Source organism: Dermochelys coriacea, chromosome 3, assembly GCF_009764565.3.
Source record: "Dermochelys coriacea isolate rDerCor1 chromosome 3, rDerCor1.pri.v4, whole genome shotgun sequence".
In the NCBI taxonomy this organism is placed as follows: Eukaryota; Metazoa; Chordata; order Testudines; family Dermochelyidae; genus Dermochelys; species Dermochelys coriacea.
In genome coordinates, this window is record NC_050070.1 from 46,840,347 (window position 1) to 46,853,257 (window position 12,911).

The following is a 12,911-nucleotide window of genomic DNA, read 5'->3' on the forward strand; positions in this document are numbered from 1 at the left end:
AAAAATTGTGCCTGCTAAATCAGAGACTGGGCGGAGGCCCTCATAATAATGAGGGCTGGTATGATGCATTTGTCCAAAAGTTTTAGAGTATTATTAATTGTATTTTTTCTGCTTTCAGCTTTATGTGGTCATTTGAAAAAACCAACCTCAGCATGGTTCAAGTTATCACAGGACAACTGGTTGAATCCTTTGATGAAGAGTTTAGGACGCTGTATGCCCGTTCCTCTGTTCCTAGTTCATTTGCCACAGAATTAGTTAGGGTAAATAGTCACAGGATACTCTGGGAGAATGGCACATACCAGCATTCACTGTCTTCTTTAGCTTCAGTCTCCAGCCAACGAAACCTTTTTGGTAGGCAAGACAAGATTCACAAACTAGATCCCATTTACTTGAAAACTCGAGGAAGATATGCAGTGAATGAAATAGATACATATGGTTTGAGAAATCAAACCCACAACAAACTACCCTTTCATCCAGGTTTTAACATGCAAAATAAAATTCAGCAGTATCAACCCAGTGAACAAAATGAGCATTGGAAGAGACATAGTTATGCTGGGGAAAACCCAGAAAGGACTCCTTACTTTTTGCTACACAGAGCTATTAATCGGACCAATAATCTATCAAATACTTGGAAGATGCCATCTGATACCCTTAGTATTGTATCTTCATTAAAGGGAGGCTATACAAACAACTGCAATGCACCCCAACAAAGTTTTGCCGATCGGTTTGCACAGCCAAAGATAAATATTGCAGAAAGAAATTCAATTGTACGGAGGTCTTTTAATGGAACAGATAATCATATCCGCTATCTGCAACAGAGGATGCCAACCCTTGAACACACTACAAAATCATTTCTACGTAACTGGCGAATTGAATCATACTTAAATGATCAGTCAGATTCTGCTGCAGATTGCAATGGATCAGCAGTCAGTGACAGGTATGAGGGCTATGACACAGCTGAAAATATTAAAGCTCATGCCCTTTATTCTCATTCTCGCCTGAGGTCATCATTAGCTTTTAAGCCAACTTTGCCAGAACAGCAGGAAGTAAGCAGCTGTACAAGTTCTTCAAATTCAACTATCATTGGTTCAGAGGGAAGTGAAACACCTAAAGGGACACCCAATCATATCCCAATTGTGAAAAATGTGACCGACAAAGAATCAGCAGAGATCAGCACTAATGTCCCACCTGACTCAGATGAACTGAAAAAGCTTGGAATGCACATTGCAGAAAACAAAAAACCTATTTTATATCCAAATGCCACTAGGGACCCATCTACCTACATGCACGCAGCCTTCTATGTAAAGAGACAGGCAGAAAATGTAAAGAACCATCAAAATGAAAATATACTAAAAAGGCGAAGTTTCCCTATGTTTGACAACTCCAAGTCCATTTTGGATCATGGTGTCAACAAGCAGGCATCTAGCTGTGTGTACAGCACACTGACTAGGCAGAGACTTAAGTGGCCAGAAAATCTAAAGTCCTCAGAAGATGCAATAAAAAACTCTAAAAGCTTTCACAGTGTGACCAACCACATAGAACATGAAGATAAAAATCTCAAAGGAGAATCGAAGAGCCCCACTACCACAAAGGCCATCTCTGTGGCTGCTCTAGTTGAAGATAGCAAAGAGGAACCTAGCAAAGAATGTACTTTAAAGAAAGAAAATAAGAATTCTCCAAGTTTCCTGAAAAAAGGATCCCAGAAACTGAGGTCATTGCTGAATCTCACACCAGACAAGAAGGAAAACTTGTCAAAAAACAAAGCTCCTGTGTTTTATAGAATGTGTAGCAGTTCTGACACGTTGGTTTCTGAAGGCGAAGAGAATCAACAGCCAAAAATATCTGAGACTAAGGCTGATTCTTCTCCAAGAAAAAAGAGGATCACATCATCCAATTCACAAGGCAGCTTGCATAAAAGTAAAGAGGATGTCACTGTGAGCCCACCTAAGTCTCCCCAGCCACCAAAGTCTCCCAAGCCACCAAAGTCTCCAAAACCTCCATTTCATGAAAGTAGTAAAAAGTGCCCTACTTTATGCCCCCCTGAAAAGTTCTTAGAAACAGTAGGAGATGCATCCACTCCAAGATTTAATACTGAACAGATCCAGTACCAAGAGGTGAAAGAAGCTATAACTAATGCTACACAGGAAACTGCACGTGTTTCTAGTTCTCCACAAAAAGTAAGCACAATGACATCCCAGCCTGGAAACTCAAAGCACAAAGAGGAGTTATTAAGATCTCGTTTGAGTGAAAGACGTGTTTATAGTCGCTTTGAGCCATTCTTAAAGATGGAAAGCTCTTGTCAGCTAGCAAGAAATACACCCAAGACCAGTACACAGCCCCCAGAAACAAAAAGCAAAACCTTAGGAAATAACTATGCAAGGGTGGCTCATTATAACTCGACTGTATACCATCAATTACAGCCAAATGAAAACAAGCTTCGAGGATTTATGCAAAAGTTTGGAAACTTACTATACAAAAACAAATAAAACCAATATAGTCTGAGGACTGTGTGAAAAATAGCAAAGGCAGCAGGGTTGTAAGTATTTAACTGAATTAGACAGATGGGCCTGTAACGTTTACAAGGGTTTCTGCAGGTGTTAGAACCTTGGAATTTATGTATAAAGGTTTTTATGTAATAAACCTAGAGTTATTATACTTCAGTCATTGCACAAGTTGTGTCTAAAAGATGTTTTAAATGAGATGTTTATAATGTTTATACTGTAAGATTAATTTGAGATAGATACTTTCCCTCATGCAGAAAGTGTGTAATAATATCTTATAAGTGTGAAAAAGAGGGAGGAGGTTTTTTAAACTCTGATATTTTTTTCAAAATCCTGTCATTTAAAAATAGAATAATACTGGGATAAGTGGTCTGCTGTGTCTTTTCAGCATGTATGTACTCTTGAAAGTGATAAAAGCAGATGTTAATTAATTGCATGTTACTTAGCCATTTAAACTCATTTTTGAAAACCTCTTACAGACTTTACCAGATTGTCTCCACAGACTATATTGAACTGTGAGGATAACAAATGGAGAATCTCACTTATTTTACTGAATATTGTATGTAATTACATATCACCACAAACCTCAAAGTGACCCTCACACCAGGGTGTGGTGTACTTGTTTACAATGTGAAGTGGTTGTAACTGTAGGGTGACATTTTAAAAACTATTGATGCATCAAGATTTATTGAAAGTAGGCTTCAATTGGAGTTAAACCTTTTGTCGTATATGCTAATATTCCATAATGCATCCTTAGAAACGTGTGCTTTCCTGTATTTTTAAATTTGGAGCATCAAGGAAGAAAATTAGTCTGTGGATTACCATTTCTCAGGCAAGTTTGTAAGTTCTCCATACAGTACTTAGCTTTAAATGTTCGCAATTGTATTTGCAATTCTAAGTAGTCCAGTTAAGAAAAGTTGTAGGCACTTATTTCACTCAAAACTTGAAGTATTTCCAAAGACTAAAGTAATGGAAGCAAGAAAAGAACTTACCTTTTAGACAAACTAGGTAAAATTCTGGCTCCATTGGAGTCAGTGGTAAAGTACCCATTGACATAAGTAAAGCCAAGATTTCACCTATCTTGTTTATAAACTCCTGTTCCTAATTTCTTTCTCGATACTATATGGACCAAAGGACTTTGCACAGCAATGCTCACTGTTCACTTGACCAGCTTGCATTCAAATAATTTTTTTAAAGTATGGAAATATTCACAAACTCTTTTCATTTGAATTGGTCAGTGCTAATTTAAGGATTTCTCAAATTGAGATAATCTGTTTGCAAAATTTGGGTTCTGCCAGTGACTTCAATAGACATTGGATCAAGACCCAACCATTTTATTTAACTAAGACATGAGTAATTCCCACTGAAGTCAATAACAGTTACTTGTATCAAGCAGTAAGATAATCAGGACCCCACTACTGTGCATAGTAAATATAGGAAGAGTATGAGAGAGACAAGGTTGGTGAAGAATATCTTTTATTGGACCAACTTCTTTTGGTGAGAGAGACAAGTTTTTGAGCTTATATAGAGCTCTTCTTCAGATCTGAGAAACTTGTCTCTGTAATATCCTGGACCAACATGGCTACAACAACATTTCATATAAGAAGAGTATGACGCAGATGATTAATATGTAATGTTAATTCATTCACAAACATTTATTTTTAATGTCTATACCTGAACTGATTGTTGAGATGAGCACACCAGTGATTTCTGTATGTTGTTTCCTTTATTTTAATGGGGGAGGGATTTTGAATAAGAATATTGTACTGTTGAGGAGAGCAGCTACCATCCAAATAACTTTTTTAAAAGCAACCATATTTTCATGCAGTGATTGTTAATATTATGGAAAAAGTTGTCTTGAATTAATCTCACATCACTGAATTGACAGAAAGGCCCTGGTTATGATCTCACTTAATTTACCTTTATCTTTATAACTTGGAACAATACGGACCACAGAACCATAGTATCTAAGTGCTTTACACTCCTGTAACCCCACTGAGTTATTTCTGATTTATACTAACATATAGTGATCGATCCTCTGTCAGCCATCCCCAGCTTCTGGCAAACAGGGGCTAGGGACACCATCTCTGCCCATCCTGGCTAGTAGCCGTTGATGGACCTATCCTCCATGAATTTATCTAGTTCTTTTTTGAACCCTGTTACAGTCTTGGCCTTCATAACATACTCTGGCAAAGAGTTCCACAGGTTGACTGTGTGTTGTGTGAAGAAATACTTCTTTTTGTTTGTTTTAAACCTGCTACCTATCAATTTCATTTAGTGACCCCATAGTTCTTGTGTTATGAGAAGGAGAAAATAACACTTCCTTATTTACTTTGTCCACACCAGTCATGATTGTATAGAGCTCTATCATATCCCCCCCCCTTAGAGGTCTATAAAATTATTCAGTTTGAAACCTAAAAGAGATGTGACCCAAAGATAATAGGCCTTACCTAGCTGAACTCTGAATTTCCAGATGCAGTTAGGACAGAAGATTGGGTCATGAAATTTGAAAGATAAAGTAAAATGTATAATCAGTGGTTGATGTGAAAGAATTTCCGTCTCCCGACAGCACTCCTCAAAAATTCCAGGGGAGGGTATGCTATTTTAATTCTTTTTAAAAAAAAACAAAACACATGCCTGATTTGTTCATCAGCTAGGTCAGAAACCTGCTTGTTCTTTCCCACCTATTGCTCTGATGGGAGTCCTTGAACTATAGTGTGCTGCATTTCACCTAGAACCCTCTCCTATTCCAATTAAAATCACAATGGTTATTGCCAGTGACCTCTATGAGGCAGGATCAGGACTGTTTCCCAGAGAACAGTTTTCAGCAAAATTATACGTAATAACAATAACTAATACATAATGGGGATGGTATTTACAGTTAGTGGTGATCTCTTGTATCTCAGTTGTATCTTGGGTCTTTCTCTATCTTGGGTCTTTTCTCTACCAAAAGTATTCAGTTCCTTCTTAGCTGAGATATTTGCAGAAAGTATATGGATTGCTTCACTAATACATGTTGTTAGTTTGCCTTTTCCATGTTGAACTGGCATACCTGGAGCGTTCTGACATGTAGCAGACAGCAATTTCAGATCCTATCTCAGTACAGAAAATGTCTCCTCACAACTATAGGGGGCTGCCCAGTATGGACTCCTGTTGATCTCTAGACAGCAGCATTATTAATTAACATTACATCTTTTATGATCAGCAAGTTTTCAGGAGGGTGTCCCAATTAAGAGAACTCCACTGGCATACACACAATCTGCAGAGCTGCTCATGGACCTGTAAGTCACGATTTGTAGGCAATGGAAGCTCATTTATTTGCATTCTCCTGCCCTGGGAAGTTCTCCAGCATACCACCATGAAAGGTTCATATTTTCTTTTGGGGCTTCCATGGCAGGTGTTAAAAATGTCAGTTCTCTGTGTGTGTGTGTGTGTGTGTGTGTGTACACGTACATACATACTTGCAGTAAATCTTATGAGAGATAGTTTGTTACAATTTTTGGAAAATTACTCTTTCTTCTATCAAAGGCAGATTGCTAAATCAAGAGGAAGAAAATATAAACTTTTCCAGTAAAATGCACCTAATATAAATTTGTTTGCCAATTGGTGTTGTCTCTCTAGATAGGTATGGTTGAGAAAATGGGGGGAGGGCAGGAAAATAGACTGCTCACCTGACACACTTTCTCTACAAGTAGAGTACACAGGATGTAACATAGTCCAGGAAGGAACCTTCCTGTGGGAGTCTCCTATTAAAATACTGGCAGGATACCATTAGCAAAATTTTATTTTCTTTACTGATTTAAGAATACACTAGATGCAAAACACCAAATATTTGCATGTGAACATAGTGCATTTAAGTGTCTGTTCTAAAATGCCTGTTCTTGCCTCATCTAGCAGTCAGAGCTCAAAAACCTGATTGTTTCCCACTGGTTTTAATGTATCAAGCTTTGTATCAAGCTCTTAGAACCCAATCTAGCAAAGCATTTAAGCATGTGCTTATCTTTAAGTGCTCAAGTAGTCCTAGCATAAAGTTAAAGTATAAAATTAGGCATGTGCTTAAGTGCTTTCCTTTATCATGGTCTAAAGACTCATCATACTACTTGGGCATCAAATCACATATTCCAATCAATTGCTAAACTAAATCTATGGTATTTTTAATTACTTAGAGCAATGTCTGGATTTCACACAACCAAGCTGTAGCAAGATCAGGATTTTATTGCCCCTTCCAAGCCCCATGTAAATGGTAACTATTGCTTCTGCTCTTTGTAATCTAGATAATGCGAAGGAAATAGACAGGCTATTATACACATATACAAGCATCCAGAATAGGTATTCTTGATTGCAAAGGAGAAAACAGAATTTACAAAAATTTTGAAAGCACCAGGGAATTCCATGAAGCTTGGTTTTGGCCACGCCAGATTAATATGCCTGTTTCTATTCTGGATTTAGTTTTACACTGTTACTCATTACGTAAACTCTGGTTTGTCAGTGGAAATACTTACATTACATGGTAGTGATGCCATGCATATACTGTATATGTACAAATGCAAACCAAAATTTGTCAAGAAATAATTTATTACTTTTGTTATTTTTTACCAAATAAAATGCTTCTTTTAAAGCTTAGCTTCTCTGACATCTTTATTTACATTGATTTCATTCTACTATTAATATTTCTAGTTTTAAATATCTTCATCACATTTTTTAATTAAAAAAAATTTACTGACATAAAACAAGTGAAGCTACAAACGTTGGTAATGAAAGCTCCAACCATGCAATTTAGTGCATGCTATGCCCTCATGGAGCCTCACTGATTTCCATGGGGCCTGGTACAGGATCAGCAGTCTACCCTTGGACTGTGAATTGAAGGATGAAAACTTAAATCATTTTCTGTAGCATATCAATAGTAAACTAGAGGTAGCAATAAAGGAGATACTAAGGTTACAAGGATCAGGTCAATTATGTCAACTTCCTGTGCTTAATTTCAAAGTCTTATATCACCCTGCTTCTACATACATCTCCAGCTTTGTTTGCTTTCATATTACCTCTGCTTTGTTAATGATAATAGATATCCTCTTTTCTTCCTTCTAATACAGCCACCCCTGGGCCAATTCCATGCTGCCCCTTTCAAAATCTGTTTGCCTAGCATCTAACCTCTCCCCATTTAAATGCTTCCTAAAAACTCACTTCTATCAGATTGCTTACAAGAAGTGTCTTCACACACTCCTCTGTGCATAAGCATAGACTTCCAACTTCATGTCTCATGAAGAATTGATTTTGAATATCCAAATATGTGCTAGATGCTTTAGAGAAATAAGTAATGAAAAGAAGTCCTAAAGAGCGTACAGTCTACATTTAAACTTAATAAGGAAATGGACAAAAAGGAGAGGAAAGAAAAAGAGAGGACAAGATTTATAGAAATAAGATTGGGTGGTTATCTGGTTATGGGATGTGTGTGTGTCTCTGTATATACATATACATTAAAATCAGACAATGTCCCCATATACAGAAATATAAATAAAAGAGCATAAAGATTTAACCTACTCAGTAAGATGTGTTCATGCTGTAACTGAGTAACCACTTGGATTACAGTCAGGATTACACTCCTGGGTCCCACTTCTTCCCTTTCCCCTCATTATGTTAATTTCCCTCACTTGTGTCAAATCTAAACTTAGACTGTAAGTTCTTCAGGTCGGGGGACTGTTTTCAACTTCTTTCTCTAAAGTGCCTAGCATGTATTTGGGAGCTCAAAAATTAGTATCAATAATAATTAACCCTATTAAAGTCTCAACTGACTTGAAGAACAAGCCTTGTCTCTGTAGCTAAACCAAATCCAGATTTAATTTATGATACAAATGATTGATTTGTTTGAGACTAAGCAATGAGATATTTATCAGCAAAAAAGTGTCATGTCATTTTTGATTCAGTATGTACTGTTAAAAATAATAATACATAGGATGAAATCTGCTATAAAAGTGCTTAGATCTCAGAGACTCTGCATTATTACCTCTGTTTGACAAATGGGGGAAACTGAGGTACGGAGGTCTTATGTCACTCATCCAAGATTTCATAGTGCACTGATAGTAAAGCTGAGGATATAATTAAGGTCTCCCGACTCCCAGTCTCAGTCTCCTGCCAGTGGCCTAAACCTTCAAATTTTCAAATGTCAAAGATTACCAGTGATATGGGTTGCCTACGTTTTTGACTGCCTGAGCTGAAGCCAAATTTTCAGAAATTGCTGAAACACGTGCCCTCTGAAAATCAGGCCCATTTAAGCAGACTCAAAATGGATCCACCCAAAATCACTAGTCCATTTTGAAAATAGGCCTCTGTATAGGTATATAACAGTGTTTCCATAAAAGTCTCAAAAAATCACTGACAGTTACCACACTGTATTTGAGATACCCACTTATTTTCCATTCTAAGTATAGTGTTGTCATTGTGGTAATTGCCATACATGTTGAATGTTCAATGGCAATATAGGGGTAATCTTTATTATTTTTATACAGCAATCTGTTCCAAGCCCATCAGAAGCAGCTACTGTCTTCATTAATCATTCTTCACTGTGCTTTCCCAAGCTCAGAACACCTCACTATCTGACCAGGGGCCAGTTTTCAATGGGTGTAATTCAGGGTGTTTCCACTCAGGCCAATGGAACTAGTGATTTACACCAGCTAGGGATCCAGTCCATAGATGGTAATTTTGGTTTATCATATGTCAAAGAACCATCAATGAGCACACACACAGGAACTCACTCCTGATTGTCAGTTCCAGGACCGGCTCTATCTTTTTTGCCTCCCCAAGCCATGAAGCAAAAAAAAAAAAAAAAAAGCAGCCACCAAAGAAGAAAAAATAAAAAAGCTGTGAGGAAGGAAAAAATAAAAAATAAAAAGTGCTGAAGTGCCGCCCCTTCTGATTTGCCGCCCCAGGCACCAGCTTCCTTAGCTGGTGCCTAGAGCCGGCCTGGTGAGTTCTTCCCCCACTGAATAAACCTCAAAGTGACCAAGAGTAGCTACAAGGATGCACAGGCTTGGCTGACTGCAGTAACATGTCAGGCAAGTGCAGTAAAAAAGCCTCAAAGATTCATGCCCCTTTTCTCCTTTTTTATAGCATTACAAGTGTTTTGGGTGAGAAAGGTGAGTTGGGTCCCAAAGAAGAGAGAGAAAAAAAAATGAATCAGGAGGATAAGAGTACTGACTGTTATCAGTCTCTTTGCTCATAATCACAGAGAAAAAGTTGCTCTACCCCAGAGTAAGGATAAATTCCATTTGAGGTGCAACTCCACAGAATTTATCAGGCTATATAAATACATGTAAGAGCATGGATAAACTGGCATTATGCAGACAGCAAAAATTAAAAGCAGTGACTGAGCAGTACTTTAAAAGGAAATGAACACAATCATCTAATTTTTTCCTCTTTTGTTTCAGAGAGTTCAAAACACTGGACACTTGGCACTGAAGTCTCCAGTTCTCAATTGAAAATTAAGCATCGTTCTTCTAGGTACAGCAATTCCTCAATAAAATTCAGTCAAGTGGCCTGGAATGGAGCTGTCTCTGTCACTGTACTTTGAAACTTGAGGTCACCAGCCAGGCCCAGCATAACAAATCTCGGATCTAAAGGAATGTTCTGTTTAATTTGTTGGAACAGATTAAACTTTATCTGAGAGAGGTGTGTATTCCCAAATAAAGTGATGCAGATTCTACTGTCTGACTTCTTTTTTTCACTTGAGGATGGTAAAGTTTTATCACCCACAATGTACAGATTCAAAGCAATAACACCGCTTCGAGCAATGAAATATGAACTCTATATGAGATTACTGATAGACTTTCTGCTTTGCCTAGCCCCTTCTTCACTGCAATTTCACACACAAGACAAGGGAGCAGAAGGTGAGGATGTACCAGATAAAGCAATGGACTGTAGAGTAAAAGATAAGGTAGAAGGAAATGCTGTATCTTACATACTCCTGGTCATTGCTTTTCCTGCTAGCCCTCGCTCCTATTTTGTGCACTTTTTTTTACCCACCCTTGGAAATCCGTATGATGTAAGTTACACTAGTGTACCATTTATGGGCTGCATAGACCCACCTTCTAACCCACTTATAGCAAACATATAGTTTGTACCACAATTTACTTCACTACTGAATTTGGCCCTCAGCATTTTTTAAAACAAGCTCTACATCAGGACAGCCTTTCTCTGAGTAAGGTCAATGTTCCATAGAGCCAGTCTCCAACACATTTCCTGGGTTTGACCTGGCTAGGAGATCACATATAGATTCAGCCTCATCAGTCCTAAAGACATCAATCATACCCAAACGTATTATAAAATTCCAAATGGAGGACTTTTTTCTCAGAGATGAATTCGCTGCCTTTAATGATGGGATTAATAGCCAATATTTCATTCACTACAAAAGGTAAAGCCAATAATTTGGTTGAATTATTTTCAGATCAATTGATTATAACAATTTAGATCTAATGATCTTGAGAGTATAGTAGTAAATTAAGGCGGTGTTTGGCAGTATAAATCCAATCTAGTCAGCTGATTTACATTTACTGGGGCACACAATCACATCAAAAAAGATAAGAGCCAAAATCCAAATGTATGGAGCTTTCTTTAAATTTTCATTAAGCATGGGACAGTCCTAAAAATGTGTGGTATTAGTACCAAAAAATAAACAAACAAACAGCAGGAATTTAAAAACTCACATTGCCATATCTGAGGTAAAAAGTTCAAAAGTGCCTTTGAGATTTAGTAGCCTAAATCCCATTTTCAAAGTCACTAAGATGCATAGGGCCAGAATTTTCAAGATATTTAGGTGCCTAAGTATGCAGGTAGACATCTTGTGGACTCTTTTGAACACCTATGCTCCTAATTAGAATTTAGGCACTTAAGTACTTTCAAAATTCCTACTAGGTTCCTATTTGCATCTTTAGGCATCTAAATACCTGTAAAAAAACCTGGCCCTAAATTACTTAACTGCTTTTGAATTTTTTTTTTTTTTTGCATTCCTTATACAAAGATTCCAGTAAACTATGGCAGAGATTCCAGTTATCCAAATTGAGCTTCTCTCTAAAGGCTGGTTACATGCAATATTTTGGTCATAAAGACAACTCTTGGGGCCACATTCTTTTCTGGTGTAAATTCAGAGTTCTATCATGGATGTGTTTGATTCTTCATTTCTGAGAGAGTCTGAGTAATAAATATTTAACAAATAGCTTAAATTAGGACAGAAGTGATTACACTTTATCAAAATAGATCTCCAGTCTCACAATGATTCTTTGCCCAAGATTGAACTTCCTTCTATTAATTAATAGGTTTCAGAGTAGCAGCCGTGTTAGTCTGTATTCGCAAAAAGAAAAGGAGTACTTGTGGCACCTTAGAGACTAACAAATTTATTAGAGCATAAGCTTTCGTGAGCTACAGCTCACTTCATCGGATGCATTTGGTGGAAAAAACAGGAGAGATTTATATAAACACACACAGAGAACATGAAACAATGGGTTTATCATACACACTGTAAGGAGAGTGATCACTTAAGATAAGCCATCACCAGCAGCAGCGGGGGGGGAAGGAGGAAAACCTTTCATGGTGACAAGCAAGGTAGGCTAATTCCAGCAGTTAACATCTGTTTCTTCACTTCAGCATTCCTACAACTACAATACCCACCTGCTGAAGTGAAGAAACAGATTGACAGAGCCAGACGAGTACCCAGAAGTCACCTACTACAGGACAGGCCCAACAAAGAAAATAACAGAACGCCACTAGCCATCACCTTCAGCCCCCAACTAAAACCTCTCCAACGCATCATCAAGGATCTACAACCTATCCTGAAGGACGACCCATCACTCTCACAGGTCTTGGGAGACAGGCCAGTCCTTGCTTACAGACAGCCCCCCAATCTGAAGCAAATACTCACCAGCAACCACACACCACACAACAGAACCACTAACCCAGGAACCTATCCTTGCAACAAAGCCCGTTGCCAACTCTGTCCACATATCTATTCAGGGGATACCATCATAGGGCCTAATCACATCAGCCACACTATCAGAGGCTCGTTCACCTGCGCATCTACCAATGTGATATATACCATCATGTGCCAGCAATGCCCCTCTGCCATGTACATTGGCCAAACTGGACAGTCTCTATGTAAAAGAATGAATGGACACAAATCAGACGTCAAGAATTATAACATTCAAAAACCAGTTGGAGAACACTTCAATCTCTCTGGTCACTCGATCACAGACCTAAGAGTGGCTATCCTTCAACAAAAAAGCTTCAAAAACAGACTCCAACGAGAGACTGCTGAATTGGAATTAATTTGCAAACTGGATACAATTAACTTAGGCTTGAATAGAGACTGGGAATGGATGAGTCATTACACAAAGTAAAACTATTTCCCCATGGTATTTCTCC

General features: G+C 37.9%; 1 protein-coding gene across 4 annotated transcripts in view; it reads left to right on the forward strand.

Annotated features, from left to right (window-relative positions):
• The window catches only part of FAM83B (family with sequence similarity 83 member B), a 71,262-nt gene extending 68,204 nt beyond the window's left edge, over nucleotides 1-3,058 (forward strand). For all 4 annotated transcript variants that reach the window (XM_043510385.1, XM_043510383.1, XM_043510384.1 and 1 more), the window contains one exon: nucleotides 119-3,058. In XM_043510385.1, coding sequence (XP_043366320.1) covers nucleotides 119-2,486 — 2,368 coding nt within the window. In that variant the 3' untranslated portion in view covers nucleotides 2,487-3,058. The remainder of the gene's footprint in view (nucleotides 1-118) is intronic.
• The last annotated feature ends 9,853 nt before the right edge of the window (nucleotides 3,059-12,911 follow it).